This window comes from Nyctereutes procyonoides, unplaced genomic scaffold (assembly GCF_905146905.1).
Source record: "Nyctereutes procyonoides isolate TBG_1078 unplaced genomic scaffold, NYPRO_anot_genome, whole genome shotgun sequence".
NCBI lineage: Eukaryota > Metazoa > Chordata > Mammalia > Carnivora > Canidae > Nyctereutes > Nyctereutes procyonoides.
In genome coordinates, this window is record NW_026575142.1 from 16,367,525 (window position 1) to 16,387,141 (window position 19,617).

General features: G+C 40.3%; 1 protein-coding gene across 1 annotated transcript in view; it reads right to left on the reverse strand.

Annotated features, from left to right (window-relative positions):
• MYO3B (myosin IIIB) overlaps positions 1–19,617 on the reverse strand; it is a 384,379-nt gene that overhangs the window by 356,878 nt on the left and 7,884 nt on the right. The window contains exons 4-6 of the mRNA XM_055307747.1: positions 14,948–15,052; positions 14,612–14,711; positions 11,444–11,520 (exon numbers count right to left, since the gene is read on the reverse strand). Of these exons, the coding sequence (XP_055163722.1) occupies positions 11,444–11,520; positions 14,612–14,711; positions 14,948–15,052 (282 nt within the window). The remainder of the gene's footprint in view (positions 1–11,443; positions 11,521–14,611; positions 14,712–14,947; positions 15,053–19,617) is intronic.

Below are 19,617 nucleotides of genomic sequence, written 5' to 3' on the forward strand. Positions count from 1 at the left end.
TTAATAAATTAATTTTTATTGGTGTTCAATTTACCAACATACAGAATAACACCCAGTGCTCATCCAGTCAAGTGTCCCCCTCCGTGCCCGTCACCCATTCACCCCCACCCCCCGCCCTCCTCCCCTTCCACCACCCCTAGTTCATTTCCCAGAGTTAGAAGTCTTTATGTTCTGTCTCCCTTTCTGATATCTCCCACACATTTCTTCTCCCTTCCCTTATATTATTGATCTTAAAGATTTTTAAAATAGAACCTCTCTGGAATTGGACGTTTCAGTTATAAATACTCTAATAGCAAATATTATTCATCAGTTTTACATACAAACATCATAAAGTGTTACAAGCTGAGATACTGAATAAACAAATGAAGTCTCTTCCCTTGGATGAAATATAACTTCAAGGGAGGATATATATATGAGATTTGCCTGTTTTTTTGTTTTTGTTTTGTTTTGTTTTGTTTTGTTTTGTTTTGCAAAGGGGAGGTGGACTAGAAGAACTAAAATGATGGAGTTGAGGTGTTTTGGGGTTTTTTGGGGTTTTTTTTTTTTTTTGGTTCTTTCATAAAACTCAAAGCTAGAATTGAATCTATATTTTGTATACTGAGAAAGAGCCAGATATAATTTAAATTATATTAGCCTTATGAAATTCAGGAAGGTTTCCAACTAAAATACAATGTTCTATAAGACTTTTCTCAGGATTGCTAACATTCAACTTATGCTTTTGGAGAAATAAAACAGGGTTCAAATTAATGAACCCTTGTTTTGAACCATACCAATTCCCACAATGGTAGTGGAGGTTAGAGGGGGACTGGTTTTGGGTTTGAGGCCAGCATACAACACTGATTTTTGTACTTAAATTCCCCAAAGCCCCAAGAATGTGTCACTTATTCTTATTTATGTGATAAGCCCCATATTTGAACTCAGGATCAGTATTCACAGAACTCCTCTGTGAAAGGTAAATTAGTGTGCCCAAATTTCTGTATGTGTCTTTAGTACTCAAAACATTCTGAATCTATGTGAGGATGCAGTGAGAAGATGATGTCTATGAACCAGGAGGCTAGCAGGCCCCACCAGACACTGAATCTGCTGAAACACTGATCTTGGACTTATGGCCTCTAGAACTATGAGAAATAATGTCTGTTGTTTATTTAAAAAAAGAAAAAAGGCTCAAAAGGAGCAAATTTTCTTGGAAACCCAGGGTAACTCCACTGCCCTCCCCTGCTGCAGCAGCTTCCCCACACCAGAGATGGATGCTAGAAGGGACCTTTGGATTCATTCCCCCTTGGAAACTGAAGTCCCAGAGTTGGTGGGTGGGGGTGTGGAGGTGACTTGTCCAGAATTACAAAGCTGGTTTGTGGCCATACCAGGAGCAAGCTCCATGGTTTCCCCATCACCTCCTGAGTGAGGAATCTCTTGGGAATTCTTATTAAACAGGGAATGCTCGGTCATCATCAGAAAGATCTCATATACCATAAGCCAAAGCCACAGTAATTTCCATACTGGGAGTATGTAAGCACACCTTTCACTTAAGCAGGTGGATTTACTGCCACCTTTCACTTCCTTGCTGCCCCTTCCCTTTCTTTGCCAGCTAGTGCTCCATCTCTACCAGAGTACACTCAAGGAAAAGAATGAGTAGCAGTTCTACAATTCAGTTCATTTTACAGCTTGTTAGGTCAGGTTTTATTATCCCAGTAAGGAAAGATTCAGAAAGGTTAAAAAAAACTTCTCCAAAGTCACACAGTTAGTAGGTAATAGAACTGAAGCATGAGCCCACAATAAGAAGCTAATGGAGGGGAAAAAAAACTTTTACTCCTCCATAATACATCTGAAAAATAGGAGGGGAAGCAAATCAATCAGAATATCTGAACAATCCAACATAGGCATAGCCCTTTATTTGCAAGTAGTCTCTGGATTCTGTCCTCTTATAGGCTGATGTCACCATGCAAAACAGGATGTCCTTGGGAATGTCATACATTCCTACCAAAAAGTGATTTCCTTTAACCTTCTAAAACTAAAGAAGGTGTGGAAAAAAACCGGGACGTAATAGAGCACCACAAATACTAGTCTCCCCAGGCACTGCCTGCTCCTGCCTCACCCCCATCCAAGGCTCCTCTGGGATCCTATTCCTAAGGCTGAATACCCTCCTCCCTTTGCTTTCTCCTCCAGCTCAGGGACCATCAGACCAAATGCAGGGTTTGGTCTAGGCATGAATTCCCTTTCATGGGGCTGAGCCCCTGGGCAGGGCAGATGGAGGCATTGATGGAAAGAAGCTACCAGGTAATCTGGGTCTCAAAGCTCAGGAAGAGCCAAAGCCAGGTCTGAAATTCCTTCAGCAAGTACTTATGAGAGAACAGTTTGGCCCTTTTCACCACCCGAGAGGAGTGGGAAGACAGCCTAGAAAGCTCCAAATGTTCCCAGGAGCCATTATTTTGATACTTCTTGCTCAGCACTGAGTGGAGGAAGGTGGGGGTAGAGAGGATATGAGGCCTCTGCTCCTGGCCTCACATGCTTCTGCACATGTGGGAGCTGAAGCCCTCAGATGGAGTTCTATATTTAGACCCACCAGGAGGAGGATGATGACAAGTCACCACTACCTCCAGGGCCAGCCCCCCACCTCTGCATTAACATATGACACATGACTCAACTTCCCTGCAAAGCTCCAGCTGAGAGGTCCCTGAGGGGAGGTTAAAGGCTAAAGCTGCACTCAAGTCATTTCACCCTTGCCCTGGGCCCTTCACCCACAAGACCCCAAGTACCTGGGTTGTGTTTCAGAGCCATTCAAGGCAGAACCACTGTGGGAATGTGGGCAGGGTCAGCCCAGAATAAGAAGGAAGGGAATCCTTCTGTCTCTTAGAAGCTGACATAGGAGTCTGGAGGGAATCAGGGAAGGCAAATGGTTACAGAATCTCAGGAATGAATGTCCTGGGGGAAGACACATAGGTCTTCTGGCCAGTGATCTGGGTTCTAAACCCTTCACTTGAATCTTTTGAGCAAACAGAACCTGCATTCCTTACAGTGATACGACTGGTACATGGAATCCCAATAAGCCCCAGCCATTTAAAACAGGTAAAAATGGATTCTAATGGTCTCACCTTTTTTTAACATATCACACTTACTGAGAGCTGGGAGAAATCCAACCTTTATTATCAGAGGAATACCAGAGTAATGGAATATGCAAGCTAGAAAAGGCTTTTCTCCCTAGAAACTATAAATATTCTCTGAAAAATAGGGAGTAGCTTGGAGGCAGAAATCACACAAGCCAATCTCTTCTTACAGATGAGAACAAGTTAGGAAGGAGTGAGGTTCAGGCAATATTTTTTAAAGTACTTACTATGCTACGGACTACACAAAACATGTTCAGGATGTCATTTAATTGTGTCCTTTGAAGCTGGTTTTTTTTTTTTACTTCTCATTTTACCTCTTTTAACTTCTCCCTATCTTACCAATCACAAATATTCAGTAACTTGCCTGACGTCCACAGTTAGATGGGTAGGCAGGTATCTCTGATTTGCTCCCAGGTCTGACTCTAAAATTTGTGTTCTTAGCTTTCCTACCCAAACTGAAGCCATATTAAAATAATGGAACCACAACCACTTTCTAAAAATGAGTGGAGAGCTAAAACTAAAATCCAAATACCCTAAATTCTGTTCTGAAGAACTCTGTCATTTTATTTTTTTCAGATCCTTCCCTTGGGCACTAATTACATTGACTTCTAGTGTCATGTTGAATTATTACATTTTCCTGAACACATTAGAAAGGATAATTCTTATTTAAAATATTTTTAAAACTGAAAAAATTTATATCTTACCTGGTACACTGGTAGTCACAGTTTGCTCTAGTATAGTAATTAAGAGCAAAAATTTTGAAGCTAAATAGCTGGGTTCAAATCCTGGTAACATCATAATACCTTGTCCAAGGACAAGAACAGTACTTTCTAGGACTTACTTTATCTGAAACATTGGACTAGTAAATAGCATTGACTTGAAGGAGTTATTGTCAGGATTATAAATGAATTAATTCATAAAAAGCACTTAATGCCAAAAGATATCTGCACCCCTATGTTTACTGCATTATTTACAATAGCCAAGATTTGAAGCAACACAAGTGTCCACCAGTAGGTGAACAGATAAAGATGTAGTATTTATACGCAATGGAGTATCACACAGCCATAAAAAAGAATAAGACTTGCCATCTGTGACAACACAGATGGACCCAGAGGGTATTATGCTAAGTAAAATAAGTCAAGAAAGATAAATACCATACGATTTCACTTATTCATAGATCTAAAACACAAAACCAAAGAACAAAGCAGAAATGAAACCATAAATACAGACAACAGGGATCCCTGGGTGGCGCAGCGGTCTGGCGCCTGCCTTAGGCCCAGGGCGCGATCCTGGAGACCCGGGCTCGAATCCCACGTCGGGCTCCCGGTGCATGGAGCCTGCTTCTCCATCTGCCTGTGTCTCTGCCCCTCTCTCTCTGTGTGTGACTATCATAAATAAAATAAAAAAAAATTAAAAAAAAATACAGACAACAAACTGGTAGTTGCCAGAAGGGAGAGAAGTGGGGTAATGAGCAAAATGGGTGTAGGGGAGTGGGAGGTACAGGCTTCTAGCTATGTAATGAATAAGTCATGTGGATGAAAGGCACAGCAAAGAGGAGAAAGTCAATGGTATTTAATAACATTGTATGGTAACAGATGGTAGCTACCCTTATGGTGAGCATAACATAGAGTTATCAAATTACTATACTGTACTCCTGAATTTAAGCTAACATTGTGTGTCAACTTACTTCAATTAAAAATAAATAAAAAATGAAAAGTCATTTCTTTTTTTTTTAAGATTTTATTTATTCATGAGAGAGACACAGAAAGAGAGAGCGAGGCAGAGACACAGGCAGAGGGAGAAGCAGGCTCCATGCAGGGAGCCCAACGTGGGACTCGATCCCAAGTCTCCAGGATCAGGCAGGCCCCGGGCTGAAGGCAGCGCTAAACCACTGAGCCACCCAGGTTGCCCTGAAAAGTCATTTCTTAAAAAAAAGAAAACATAATACACTTAGTACCTGGCACATAGTAAGCACTCAATAAATGTTAACTCTTATTTGGAGACCAAATCCATTGGCTAGAGCTTAAGAAACAAAATGGTAATAATGACAATAATATTTCAGTTCTGTGGTGTTTTGTGGCTTTCTGAGCCCTTCAACACAAAATATCTCATTTGTCATCTCTAGTCCTGGCACTGCCAAAGGAAATAGCATTTACTGTATCATTTAGCTAGGAAAGGCATAATTAATGAAGGCAAGAGTGGTGTAAAAAGCCTGCGATATTTCTGCATTGGTGTAAGCTTGTTGTTATGGCAACCATCCCCTGTCAACGACCCTTTTCCAGGCAGAGAGAGACCCAGTTTTGCAGCCATCACAGCACATCTGTTTCTCTGCTCAGCTGATTAGCTCTTGTTTGCAACAATGAGCAGATGGAAGTAAAAACAACAAAAAAAAATTTTCTAAAAAGAAGCAAATGTTTACTTTATCCACAAGTCTGCTTTCGAATACAGAAACACCTTTCTTTAGCTGTATTAGGAAGATGCCATGTAAACTGGATCCTTAATATATGGGCTGCTTCTCTCACTGTAGGACTGCAAAGTGCAGTCAACTATAAATTACAGGTGATAGGTCCTTCGTGAATGTCTTTTAAAGTGACATGTCTCATGCTTCAGTTTCAGAGCATTCTTCCACTACATCTCTGCGTGTCTCTGTTGTCTGAGCTGTCTCAGCACACATTTTGCATACTGAACACCCTTTGTGAACACACTAAAGTGAAAGAGTATGAGGCTGGTGGGCTGGGAAGCCTGAATTCTGGGACCAAGACTGCTCTCAACTAGCACAGAGAACAGCCTCTGCCTGTCTTAGTTTCTTCATCTGTCAAATGGGACTTGCATCCCCATGCTCTCTGAAAAGCCAAACAGTTCCAGTACTTTCTAGGTATGTGGATTTGGACATGACTTCTCCTATACACTTCTTTGAGCCTCACTTTCTTCAGTGGTAAAATGGAGAAAACAGCATCTAGTATAGAGAGCTGTTAAAATGACAACGTGTTAAATATCCCTTAACCTGGTTCCTGATACATTAACGGATCCTCAACAAGTGGAAGTCTCGCTTAGCCGGTGCAGTATTCAAACTATGTGACACTCAGCTGGCTCATGGCACTGAAGCTGGTCCTTGAGGTCCCCTGTTTGCCAGATATTACCCGTAGTGATCAAACCATTAGGAGATCTAGGGTGTCAGAAGGAAAGAGACAGGCACCTCTGGAGCACTCCAGGGGCTCTGGATGCCAGCCACTTACCATCCAGAATGGAAGTATTTCAATGTTTTACCAATCAGGCTAGCCACACCCATGCATATCACTTAACTATAAGGCATTATTCTAACAGTCTACAAATGTCCCAAATAAAAATATTGACACTTCTGTCCTTATTCCTGAGTTTTAGTCATTTACAAACATTCAGTTTAATCCTTTGCTATATGTGATTGTGGGACAGGAAGATGAAGGATCCATTTCCCAAACCCCCCACCATCACCATAAATACACATAAAGTAGACTTGTATCCCTTTTTGCTATAGACCAGGATGTTACCACGCATGCATGTAATGTAAATACTAGCTGAGCAATACCAATCACTGACATAAGCTGTACTGGAAATCTTCTAGTTCAGTGGGTTACAACATTTAGATTCTAGTCACAGTTATCCAGTTATCCACTTAAGAGTCCCTGGGCACTTAGCCTGGCATCCTCACAGATAGGTGTGAGCATTTTAAAAAATATATTTGTAAAAATTCTAAGCAAATTGTGATACTATTACGCATATTATTTATTATAAGAAATTGGCTATCAGGAGACATTAAAGGAGAAAAGAGACAATAAACATGGCTAATAGGAAGACCGTGCTAAAAATACATATATGTATGTCTAAGATGCAGGCTAAAGAGGCAGGGCTCAATGTAATCAGAGGGTTGAAAGAGGTAACCTGAGTCAAACATCTCAGGAGATAATTAACACTTGGCTAGAGATCAGGTAGGACAGAAAAAATTCTGAAGGTGCTGAATTGCTGAATACCCATGTGGGAAGGCAATCTGTCATGCTTACTACACCAAGGACTGGTGTCCTTATGAGATGATGGCCATGTCAGGGCAGAGACACAGGAAAGTGCCTTGTGATTACAAAGAAAGATCCTGGAGACATGCAGCCACAGACCAAAGAATACCAACAAACCACCAGACACTAGGAAGAAGCAAGAAAGGATCTTGGAGGCTCCAGAGGGAGCAAAATCCTGCTGACACCCTGATTTCGGACTTCTAGCCTCCAGAACTGGGAGATAATGAATTTCTGTTGTTTTAAGCCACAGTTTGTACTACTTTGTTATGACAGTCCTAGAAAACTAACACAGAGAAGACAGCCTCTAACCCCAGAACAGGAGGAGAATCTTAACACAGGATCAGCCTCATGGAAGTAAAGGGGGATGTCTGTTTGTACCAGGGGTACTTTCCCTGGTGGTTACTGGGATGCTGGAGCCACTACTGCCCCTCAGATATTCACAGGCAAGGTTGTCACAATTACCCCCAAGTTAGTCCCTCAGAGAAGCCATGCAGGTTGCAGTGGTCACAGCCTGGATTATTGATGGCTTCACGTAGCTGTTGAACCAACAAACTGCAACCACCTACCTCTGTCCTTACTCAAGAAACTTAATTTCCTATTAAGTCATTTTGCTTAAGGTAATCTGTTAAATACAGCTTTCTATGTGGAGTGTTTTTCTTTCCCTCTTATCTTCTCTGAGTCATAGTATGAAGTACTATCACATAATGGGCACCCTTAGAATTTTTCTTATTTTATATTGCTGAGTTGATACTTTTACCCAGTATTGTTCAACTTTAGTAGTATCCAAATAGGGCAGTGAGAGGGAATAAGTGAAGAGGGATGACAATCCTAGAGTCAATTTATGCTGCAGCTTTGAGCTGCCCCAGTGAACTGTGCATCTGGACTGCTCATCAACATGTGATTGTGGTATGGTCACATTCTATTACCTACCTGGTTTGGAGTATAGCCTATTGAAGCTATTCAAGCTAGTGAAATAAAAATGGAAATAAAATTGGGAAAAGAATCATTTGGTTCCATTTCTCAAAATTAGATAGGATCAAGGATATTTCAGCTGTTTTTTCAAAATAAAAGTGCTGGTCACTTGCAATGATTTCATTCCACTGGTACTGGCTCTGCATGCATTGTTGTCATATTTAATCTCAACACCATTTATTCACACTAGAGAAGTGAAAGCATATTAAAATCATATATTGTACAGGCTGTTATATGAAGACAATGTTCATCTGAACCACTGCTGATTATCTACTTTCAAGAACTGCTCTTGACCCAAAGCTTTGCTCACCAGGGAGAGTATAAACGTTTGTGGAATCAAACTGTTGCATGGAAGATTATTCCTGTGGACATTCTTATGGAGAATTATGAAGCAAAAAGGAGCATTTTTGGAAAAAGTAATTCTCCATTTAGAAAATAAAAACATGAGGGATGTGTAGGTGTCTCAGTGGTTGAGCAGCTGCCTTTGGCTCAGGGTGTGATCCCGGATTTCCCCGATCGAGTCCCACATCAGGCTCCTTGCATGGAGGCTGCTTCTCCTCCCTCTGCCTGTGTCTCTGCCTCTCTCTGTGTGTCTCTCATGAATAAATAAAAATCTTTAAAAAAAAACATAAAAAAAACATAAGGATTGTGTAGGCTTGAGTCCCAAGAACTGCAGGCTAGGACCCAGAGCATATCGGGCACAAGCACACATCCTGAGAGAATCTTTGAGGCATGCATGAGCAATCAGGCACTTGCTGCCAAAAGGCACTGTCCAAGTCTCCACACTGCCATCTGCTTACCTCAACTTAACCACTACAGCAGTAGGATGCCATGCTGGCTTTTCCCTGCTGAGAACACAACTAGTTCCAGACAATCCGAGGCTCACCACAGACCACTAAACTGCCCCTTACAGAAACATTCCACATATTTTTATTCAACCTGGCTGAAACTGAAGTCACAAACACCTCTTGAGAAATGTAGAAAGTCAAGAGCAGTCTTCTCTTATTTACATTCTGTGATTCTGGGAACACCAGCTTCCTGTGTGTTAGAACAACACCATTTCTGTGTTATGTCACCCTAAATATGAGTTGAATGGCTTCAGTTATGCTTTAATAACAGATCAATCAAAATCTACAGAGAAATTTGTTAATACCAAAGCCTCCTCAAACTACCCTCAAAGTTCATCTTCTCCTTTGGCTTCTTTTTACTAATGGATTCAATTATTCAACAGATGCTTATTGAGCTTATTCTGTATCAAGCTCTATGCTGAGAGCTGGACATCCCTAGACCCTGCTGACAATTACAATGGGATGATGGCAGTATGCTAATGGACGCTGTAAAGGCTGCAACAGAAATTTAGGGACAGGAGCTTCAGTGTCATCCAGGGATAGGGAAGGTTTCCTATAAGAGAGAGATGCATTTGAGCTGAGACTTGAAGATTGAGGAGGCATGTTTCAGTGTTCTGAGGGCTACTCAAGAAGATAAAATGCATGAAAGGATTTAAAGGAATATTCTATCAACATGGATTTGGTGTAAACTTGTTGTTTGTTCACTACTCTTGAGGCTTAAGCACAAGTAAATTGGAGAACAGTAACCTGCGATGAGGCTGGATAGGGAGAGAGAAGCTGAAACATGAAATGCTCTTTGTTCACCATCCAAAGAAGGTTTTTTTTTTTTTTTTTTTTTTTTTTTTAATTTATGATAGTTACAGAGAGAGAGAGAGAGATGCAGAGACATAGGCAGAGGGAGAAGCAGGCTCCATGCACCGGGAGCCTGATGTGGGATTCGATACCGGGTCTCCAGGATTGTGCCTCGGGCCAAAGGCAGGTGCCTCGGGCCAAAGGCAGGCGCCAAACCGCTGCGCCACCCAGGGATCCCCTCCAAAGAAGTTTTGATTATGTCCTACAGGGTTTCTCAAAGTGGGATTCACAAAGTCCCTATGAAAATGTTTACATTTTTGTAGCAATGATAATTTTATTAGCAATAAAATGGGAGGAACAGTGATAACATATTCCAAATCATCTGGATAACCATTTGCCTCACAATTTCAGTACCCCTATTTATGTTTAGTTATTAAATAGGCATAAGCCAACAGAAATGTACCAGTTAGAGACCAAAGGGATGCTGTTTGAACAAAGATCACACTAGCTGAAATGAAGTCAAGCGGTGGGAGAACTGGGTCACCACATGGTACATAGTAGTAAGTATAACAAAATAACTTAAAATAATACATGCTGTCATGCTCTAAAATGTAGTCATACTACAAAGGACAACTGAGTTTCATAAAATAGTCTCATTAAGTTAAAAGTGCTTATTTGAATGACACCGGCTTTGTGGCTTTTTCATAACAAATTTTTTCCTTTTAGTTTTATAGTTCTATAAATATAAGGCACAAGGAGTTTATATCTAGTTTCATGTTTTCAGAATCTTAAATGAACATTTAACATTTGCATAAACACTGGAGTCTGCAGGGCTTTTCTTTTTCTCCCAAACGGGCCAATCCATTACCCAAAATGGGCCTATCCATTACCCAAGTATGAAAGAGGACCACAGACAAACTTTCATCAGTTGGTGTGAACTGATTACTTTGCTAGGAGACCACCTGCACAGTCTCATAGAATAACAGCCAGGGGGACAGAATGAAGGTAGGGCCTCTAGGGCGTTGACTGCCTGAGTCCTCTTATTAAAAGCATCCATTTCCTTAAATCCAGAGATCTGCTCAGAGCACAGGCCTTAGTACTGTGGAATTAAATGCTGACTAGGTAAGCAAAGCTGTACCAGTGTTTCAGGGTAAGTCTTATCTAGCTGGAAAATTCCCCAAACATACATCATCTCACAGAGGGCTCTGTGATGATGCCAAAACTAAATTAGAACCAAATCCCAGGTTTTACTAGAGATCCAAAAAAGTACACAAGAGAAGCTGCTATCTACCTGGTAACAAAAAACAACCAGCACCTCTGCATATAGTGCTGTACTCCGCTTGGAGCTTAAATCTTTCTCATTACCAAGCATGTGTCACTGAGCTGCACTTATGCAGGGAAGGTGACTTTTTCTAATTTACACAAAGGCTGGGTGAACTTGCCAAGCCATTACCTGTCTCCAGAGAGGGCTGCATCTTCTGGAAGCAATACCTTTTTCTAATTGCATGAAGGTAACCTATAGGCTAGCTATGACTTAATCCTGCTTTTCTGAGATTATGTGTCTCATTATCACTCCCCAAAAACAGAACTTAGAGTTCTGAAAATTTTGTGAAGCATATGACTTTCCCATAAAAAGGAATAGTGCCAACACACTCAACAAACATAATAAATGCCTTCTGCCTACCTCAGGAGCCATCCAGAACGGGGTACCAACAGATGTGTTTCTCCGTAGACGTGTACTGGTGAGTTGAGCTGAGACACCTATAAGAAAAGGGTATTGTAATTCAGCAGAGAACAGAGGAGGATGCTAGACCAGAAACTGGCAAACTTTTTCCATAAAGGGTCAGATGGTCAATAGGCTTTGAGAGCCTTATTGTCTCTATCATAACTACTCAAATCTACCAATGGAGAGCAAAAAAGCAGTCATGGACAACACAGAAACAAATGAGAGTAGCTGTGTCTCCATAAAAATTTATTTATAGATGTATATAATTTTCACTTTTGAAAATTTTGATCTTTTTTCCCCAATCATCTAAAAATGTAGAAACCATTCTTCTTTCACAGGTCATATAACAAGAGGCAGGTCAGATTCAGCTGACACACTGAAGTTTGCCAATAACTGTGTGGGAGCACTTACCACTCTATCTAAATCATTTGAATTTTTTTTTCTGCTAATGAACATTCCTATCTGTATTGCTACAAAACTGGAATCAAAAGAAAATACCAAGAGGCACCTGGGTGGAGCAGTCGGTTAAACATCCAATTCTTGGTTTTGGTTCAGGTCATGACCTCAGGGTCCTTAGACAAAGCCCCATATCCAGCTCCAAGCTCTGAGGGGAGAGTCTGCTTGAGATTCTTTCTCCCTCTCCCTGCCCCTCCCCCAACGTATGTGCATACTCTCTCAAATAAATAAGTAAATCTTAAAAAAAAAAGAAAATATCAAAAACTAAACCCAAAATATCTTCCTATTATATTTCCAAACTATTTCAGGTGATTTCTTTCTTAAAATGGTGCTTCATTTTATGGAGGAAGAAAATCGGCATGTGTTATCTATAATAGAGCATCAGTGTAGACATAAAAAGGTTTTAGTCCTTTATCTTACCTTGAAGCCTGGAAACCTGGCAAGAAAACCATGTTTGCCAAATGGAAAAAGAAGTTGACTAATAATATTATTATCTAGGGTTCAGTGCTAAGGACCTGAATTTTAATATAATTCTAACATATTTTATCTATCGTAGTTTTCAGACAGCTTTTGTCTTTATATAACACGTGAATAAAGTAGAAGTAAAGATGTACTGGATTAGGAGTCAGAAAACCTATTTTCCATCCCAATTATGCCTTTCCCTAATTGTATGACCTCAAGCAGATCCCCTCACTCTGAGCCTCAATTTTCTTATTCTCAAATTGGGGATAATGATACCTGTTACATCTAACACAAAGGATTCTTCTAAAAGATCAAATAAGAAAACGTATGTGAAATAACCTAAAAATTATATTTTACAAATATAAGGTATTCTTTTACACCAAGCAGAAATCTAAGGCAGCCATTAACAGAATAACAAGCATTGCTACTAATGCTATGGATGATGAAAACTTAGAAACCTGAATCAGGCAGAGATTTGTCATGGGTTGTTTTGGATGGGTGGCTGCCGGATGTTTGCATTTTCTTTATTAGAAATCCAAAGAGGGCTCTCTAAACTCTATTGGCCATGGATAATTTGTTATTTTGCCAAATTCTCTACTATAATTTTGTTTATTTGGTTTTTCAAAAATGTTTTATTTATTTATTCATGGGAGACAGAGAGAGAGAGAGAGAGAGAGAGAGTGCGCGCCAGAGACAGAAGCAGGCTCCATGCAGGGATCCCAACGTGGAACTCCATCCCGGGTCTCCAGGATCACGCCCTGGGGACTGAAAGCAGCACTAAAATGCTGAGCTACCAGGGCTGCCCTATAGTTTTGGTTTAAAAAAAAACTTTACTTTTCAGTTTTTAATTTCTAGAAATTTCTTTTGAAGCAACTGGAAGTTTAGGATGTTCTACTAGCAAGATTAGGAGACTCACTTCAAACCACAAAACTGGGGAGTAGATTAAATCAGCATGAATCCCCATCCTCATCCTTCTAGGCTCTCTCTCTCACTATACATTGACTACCCTTCGGATCAAGTGTAAAATATATCTCTGATGTTATCCACAGCAAATTCTTAGGTTACACCATTCCTTATATAGAAGGAGGAGCATAAGACTTGAACAAAGTATCCCTCTGCTAATTTTCTTTTCTTACCCTATTAGAAAATAAACCAATACACCTAAAGTAACTTCATTTATTTCTGAGTTATTTCTTCTGAACAAATCATTCACTGATACATTTTAAAACTGCTTTCTTAAGAACAAAACAATGGATATTCAAAATCATCAATCTTTTCTATTATTTGACATTTATAAAGAACATTTTAAAAAGTGCTTCTGTAAATGTTTTCTCATTATTTGTAACAATCATACTGAAGTACTAACTGTTGTTGAACACATTTAGAAGATTAGATCAGGGGATCCCTGGGTGGCTCAGCGGTTTAGCGCCTGCCTTTGGCCCAGGGCGCGATCCTGGAGTCCCGGGATCGAGTCCCACGTCAGGCTCCTGGCATGGAGCCTGCTTCTCCCTCCTCCTGTGCCTCTGCCTCTCTCATAAATCTTTAAAGAAAAAAGATTAGATCATTCAATAATTTATAAAGGAAAACCAAATGGTTTGTTGGTTTGTGAATATCAATATATGAATGTTCCAAGGAGATATTTAATAGGTCTCTGGCCTTAGGTAATATTGCTCTGCACTTCCTCTCACACTTCCATTTCCTGTTAATGTTTCCAGTTGAACCAGCCTCACATGTAGCTGCAATAATCACAATTTAAAGGGATGTTAGCTGCCAGACCCAAAGGACTATTTTACCTTCTGCTCACTGGGAGTAAGAATGCCTGAGGCTAGAAAGAGTCATTTGAAAGACCAAACTGTTTTCTCTTTTCATATGCAAAAGAAGAAATGACGAAATGTAAATTACAGACAACAGCCCTGAGACGTAAAATTCTTCCCAGAAAACCTAAGTTTTTCCATCAAATTCTTCTTTTGAAACACTTTTATTTTCTATCTTTAATAAAACTGCTTCTAAAGCTGAAAATAGATTAACAAACAGCATCTCCTAGGGTGATCCATCTGGTAAACCCCCCACTCTCCAGTCTGTGTTTGACTGGAAAAGTCCCTCAGCCTATGGGATAGCAGAGAGGCCCCAGTCTTCTGAGACTGCAATAAATTGTTGCCTTGGGCTAAAGTGCACACATCATGAAAACAAACGACAAGCAGTCATTACCAAAGTCAACGAGCTTAACTCCTCCTTCTGTTGTCAGAAGAATGTTATTCCCCTTGACATCACGGTGGATGATTCGGTTATTGTGCAAATGCTGAAGACCCTGCATAGTATTCCACCACCACCAAACAACAGGAAAGAGAAAGGGGAAATTTGAATGGTTATTTTAAAACAATTACCCTACCTTTAAAAATCCAATCAACATCCACATTTGGCTACACCTCCCTGCTGTTATACACCTTGCATATTACCGGGCCATTTCCACTTGTTAATATATAATGGTGATCAGTTATTACAAATTGCCCCCTCTAATGTCATCCCCAGTTTGATGGTTCTTACCAAGAGGGCCCCATATAAGATGTAGGAGATCATTGCTTCATCCAACCGCTGGCCACACCTGAGTCGACCTTTGACAAGCTCCGTGACTGAGCCCCCATTACACAACTGCAAGAGGAGGTGCCAAGGAGAGAGATACAGCAGGAGAACACATACAAAAGAAAAAGAAAAAGATGTTAAGAAGAAAAACTGCTTATTGACCTGATGTAGTAAATTTACAGATCACAAAACTCCAGGTTGTAATAAACTTCAAATTTACATTATATAGTTAAACGTAGTGTATGTATGTATATTATTCAGGGTAATGATTTATAAGTGAAAGTACATGTCAAGTAAAATATAAAAGCACAAATTATTTAGACATTTGAAAGAGAGAGCATATGAATAATCATGGTGGCTTACTGGATATTTTTTATTTACATGAATATTGTCTATTAAAAAAACATGCACATATTTTAAGGATAAGAGAAGACCAGAAGAGGCAAAGATGAATGCTGTTGACATTTTGGGAAGGAATGAATTTCATTTCAAACCCTCCTGTCTCCAGGGCTAGCACTACAGGCATCAGAAGCCCAACAGCAGTTCTTTCTAGAATTGCCATTATATGTCAAATTTATGGGGTAGGGTTGCCTCATTTGTGCATATAACCTTCTCATACTCAACCTTAGGCATTCAGCAACTTTATGTCCTTCTTTTTCTTCTGTAATGAAAAACACTGTAAAAGTATATCTTGCATATTTACTCTTTAAGTATTATACATTACTGAGATTTGAGAGTAGTAGATGAGCCAAGCATACTATACTTTCATGGAAACTTAAGAGTTTTCAAGGATAATTTTTGCTAACTGTAGAAGTCAATATGCAGGTATGGGCTTGCTACCTGCCATCTTAAATCAAAGGTTCTATTTGTTTTGAGCAGGACATGTAAATACCTTGAAATTGTAGGTAGCATGTTGTATACACATCTTGCATTTTTTCTGAGAAAATTCAGAGCCTTCTTCAGATTCTCAGAGCCATCCTTTCTTTTATAAGGTTAAGACCCCACTTTAGACCTAGGTTTCCTTCTGGTACTTTGTCTGCGATTTGGGAGAGTTAACTAGTGAACAGTAAGGGGGGTCCCCCTGGTTTGTGTCTGCTTGAGTCAACTGGCTTTTCATAAACAAGGAATTATGAATAAACACAGATTAGCACCTTTCTTTTTTTTTTTAAGATTTTACTTATTCATGAGAGACACACACACACAGAGGCAGAGATAGAGGAAGAGGGAGAAGCAGGCTCCATGCAGGGAGCCCGATGTGGGACTCGATCCCGGGTCTCCGGGATCAGGCCCTGGGCTGAAGGCAGTGCTAAACCGCTGAGCCACCTGGGCTGCCCGATTAGCACCTTTCTTAAAGGAAGACAACTCTTTATCAAATAATACATTAGGATCTATTTCACTATAATTATGAATACCGTCTACGGCCATACCACCCTGAACGTGCCCGATCTCGTCTAATTATAAATACCTATAATGTTTTAACAAAGGTGAGATGTTTTTATTTGACATGTGTATCATTCCCTGCTACATACATGGCAGATACCTTGCATACACATTAACAATCAAAATAACCTAGAACTGAATCTGCCAATTTTTTTTACCATTTAAATTGCTTAAAAGTAATAGTATATGATTAAAAATCTAATACAGAATTAGCAATCTTTAAAACTACAACAAAATTACTATTAGGAATGATTTAGGAGGCACCTTAAAAGCAGCAAAATGTATTGAAAGCTACAATGGTCCCACCAATTTGCAGTTAAAGTGTCCTTGGAATCTAGCCTTGGAATTACCAACGTCAGATATAACTTGTAATTCAACACTGATCACTCTGATGGTACTAACACTGAGTACCAGGGTAATGTCTTCAAAGGATTCCACATTCTTTTGATTATGACAATGTTTTACATGACCCCAGAAATGCAAATAACATTCAATATTCAATCTAATATCCCCTTCGGCAACGAATATATTTTTAGTGCCATGATCTGTATTAAAAGCTAAGCTTTCAACAGACAAAAATAACTTTCCAGAACTCCTTAAACTAGAATCTATATTTCAAGGAACAAATACTAGAGAACTGATGAGAGTCAAATGATGATCATGACATGACAGAAGGGAAGTTCTCAAGAAAAAGAAAAGCCCTTCTGGAGCTGGTGACCTAGAGCTTGGAAAGCTTGAGAGAACAAGATGGACATGACAATACTACCTCTTGAGGGGTTCTAAACAAGGGCATAATTATCATAGAAACTTCAGGGCAGCCCGGGTGGCTCAGCAGTTTAGCGCCACCTTCAGCCCAGGGCCTGATCCTGGAGACCCGGATGGGGATGGGGATCTGAGTCCCATGACAGGTTCCCTGCATGGAGCCTGCTTCTCCCTCTGCCTGAGTCTCTGCCTTCTCTTGCTCTCTGTGAAAGAAAGAAAAGAAATGTGCCCTCTTTTCATTTGTAAATCTAAGGGGAGACCTCTTCACAGGAACCTCTTGCCAACAAAGGGTGTCCATGTTGAATGGAAATGGCAGTAAGACAGAGAGTGAGGCTGACCAAGGCTGGGATTTTAACAGTTCCCTACAGCTTACTCAGGACTTATAGAAGATTCAGAACTTTATGCTCCATCTGGGGACAGGAACAAGACTAGAGTATAAATAAAAAGGACAAAGAGAGTGAGGACCTCAGGATAAGAAGGAATATCAGAAACCAAGGACATGGGGAGAAACCAAAGTCAGATAGTACAGGGACTTAGGGGTCACCGCACAATTCAAAAGGCCCCCGTCCTCACTGCTATAGCTTTACATGAGCATCTGTTGTACCTACATCCAGATGCCACCCAGGGAGGGAGAAGGAAAAATGGAGAGTAAAGAAGAGGCTCTAAAGAAACTGACCCTTAAGCCAAGACACCTGCACCCCAATGTTTATAGCAGCAATGTCCACAATAGCCAAACTGTGGAAGGAGTCTCGGTGTCCATCGAAAGATGAATCGATAAAGATGTGGTATATATATATATATATATATATATATATATATATATACACACACACACACACCACAAAATGGAATATTATAGAAACAATGAATACCCACCATTTGCTTTGATGTGTATGGAACTGGAGGGTATTATGCTGAGTGAAGTCAGTCAGCTGGAGAAGGACAATCATCATATAGTTTCACGCATATGGGGAATATAAAAAATAGTGAAAGGGATCATAGGGGAAAGGAGAGAAAATGAGTGGGAAAAATCAGAAAGGGTGACAAGGGATCCCTGGGTGGCGCAGCGGTTTGGCGCCTGCCTTTGGCCCAGGGCGCGATCCTGGAGACCCGGGATCGAATCCCATATCGGGCTCCCGGTGCATGGAGCCTGCTTCTCCCTCTGCCTGTGTCTCTGCCTCTCTCTGTCTGTGACTATCATAAAATAAAAAAAAAAAAAAAAAATTTAAAAAAAAAAAAAAAAAAGAAAGGGTGACAAAACATGAGAGACTCCTAACTCTGGGAAATGACAAGGGGTAGTAGAAGGGGAGGTGGGTGAGGGGATGGGGTGACTGGGTGACGGGCACTAAGGGGGGGCACTTGACAGGATGAGCACTCGGTGGTATATGTTGGCAAATCGAACTCTAATAAAAGAATATACAAGAAAATAAAAATAAAAATAAACAAACTGATCCTTTACCCAAAAGGTTGAGCTTTGACTTAGACTGTGAGAATGGGATATAAATAGTAGATTTTGCCCCTTTTCAAAGAAGTCACTCAGTTGAACTAAGTTTAACAGAATGAATTAAGATCAGTTGTCTCTTCTAGGTAGGCTGGGGGCTCAAGAACAAAGTTCAGTTATTGAACAAAGTTACCTCTTTGTTCTTAAGTTTGTGACTGTCCAGTTTATGACTTATTAGTCATTCATGAATTCAACACAGTCCCCGATCTCCAAAAGCTCACTACCAGTAACGGACAGGAGTAATTAGGGTATAACATAAGGAAGGAGGGGTGTGCCTAAGGGAGTGTGGTGACACTAAAGAGGGAATGGTGGCCTCTGCTGAGACAGGGTGAGGAGGACACAGTCTATAAAATCTTCTTACAGCATGTAACATTTATAATGAATTTAAAGGACAAATGAGTTTATGGTAGATGGACAAGAAGGGGAATTCTAAATAATCAGCTACTGTTGGAACAAAGAGCTCAGGGAGATGGAGAAGGAAGATGGGCAACAGGAAATGACAAGTGTGCCCTGCTAAAGAGTACAGATTTTATTATGATACACACATGTATTATAATACCACAGGACAGGAATGGTAAGCAATTGGCAGGTTTAAGGCAAGAGGTCTCTATTCAGATTTGTAGTCTAGAAAGACCTGTACAGCAGACTGGAGAGTACACAGAACAGGAAGACAACAGAAAATGGACACCTGCTAGGAGGTATAGAAGCATGAAAGGAAGTCATGAAAGGAAGGGTCAAAAAGTCAAGAGTCATGAGGATGAAGATTCAGAGACAGATACAGGAGGCTTTTATGAGATAGAATCTGCTATAATTTCTGGCCAACTGGATGCAGACAGTGAAGAAGACAGAGAGCCCAGGGATCTTATGATACTAAGGGAAATATCAATAAAGTTCTTTGATCCTCTAAAGCCTAAGTGATGAGAGAGCAGAG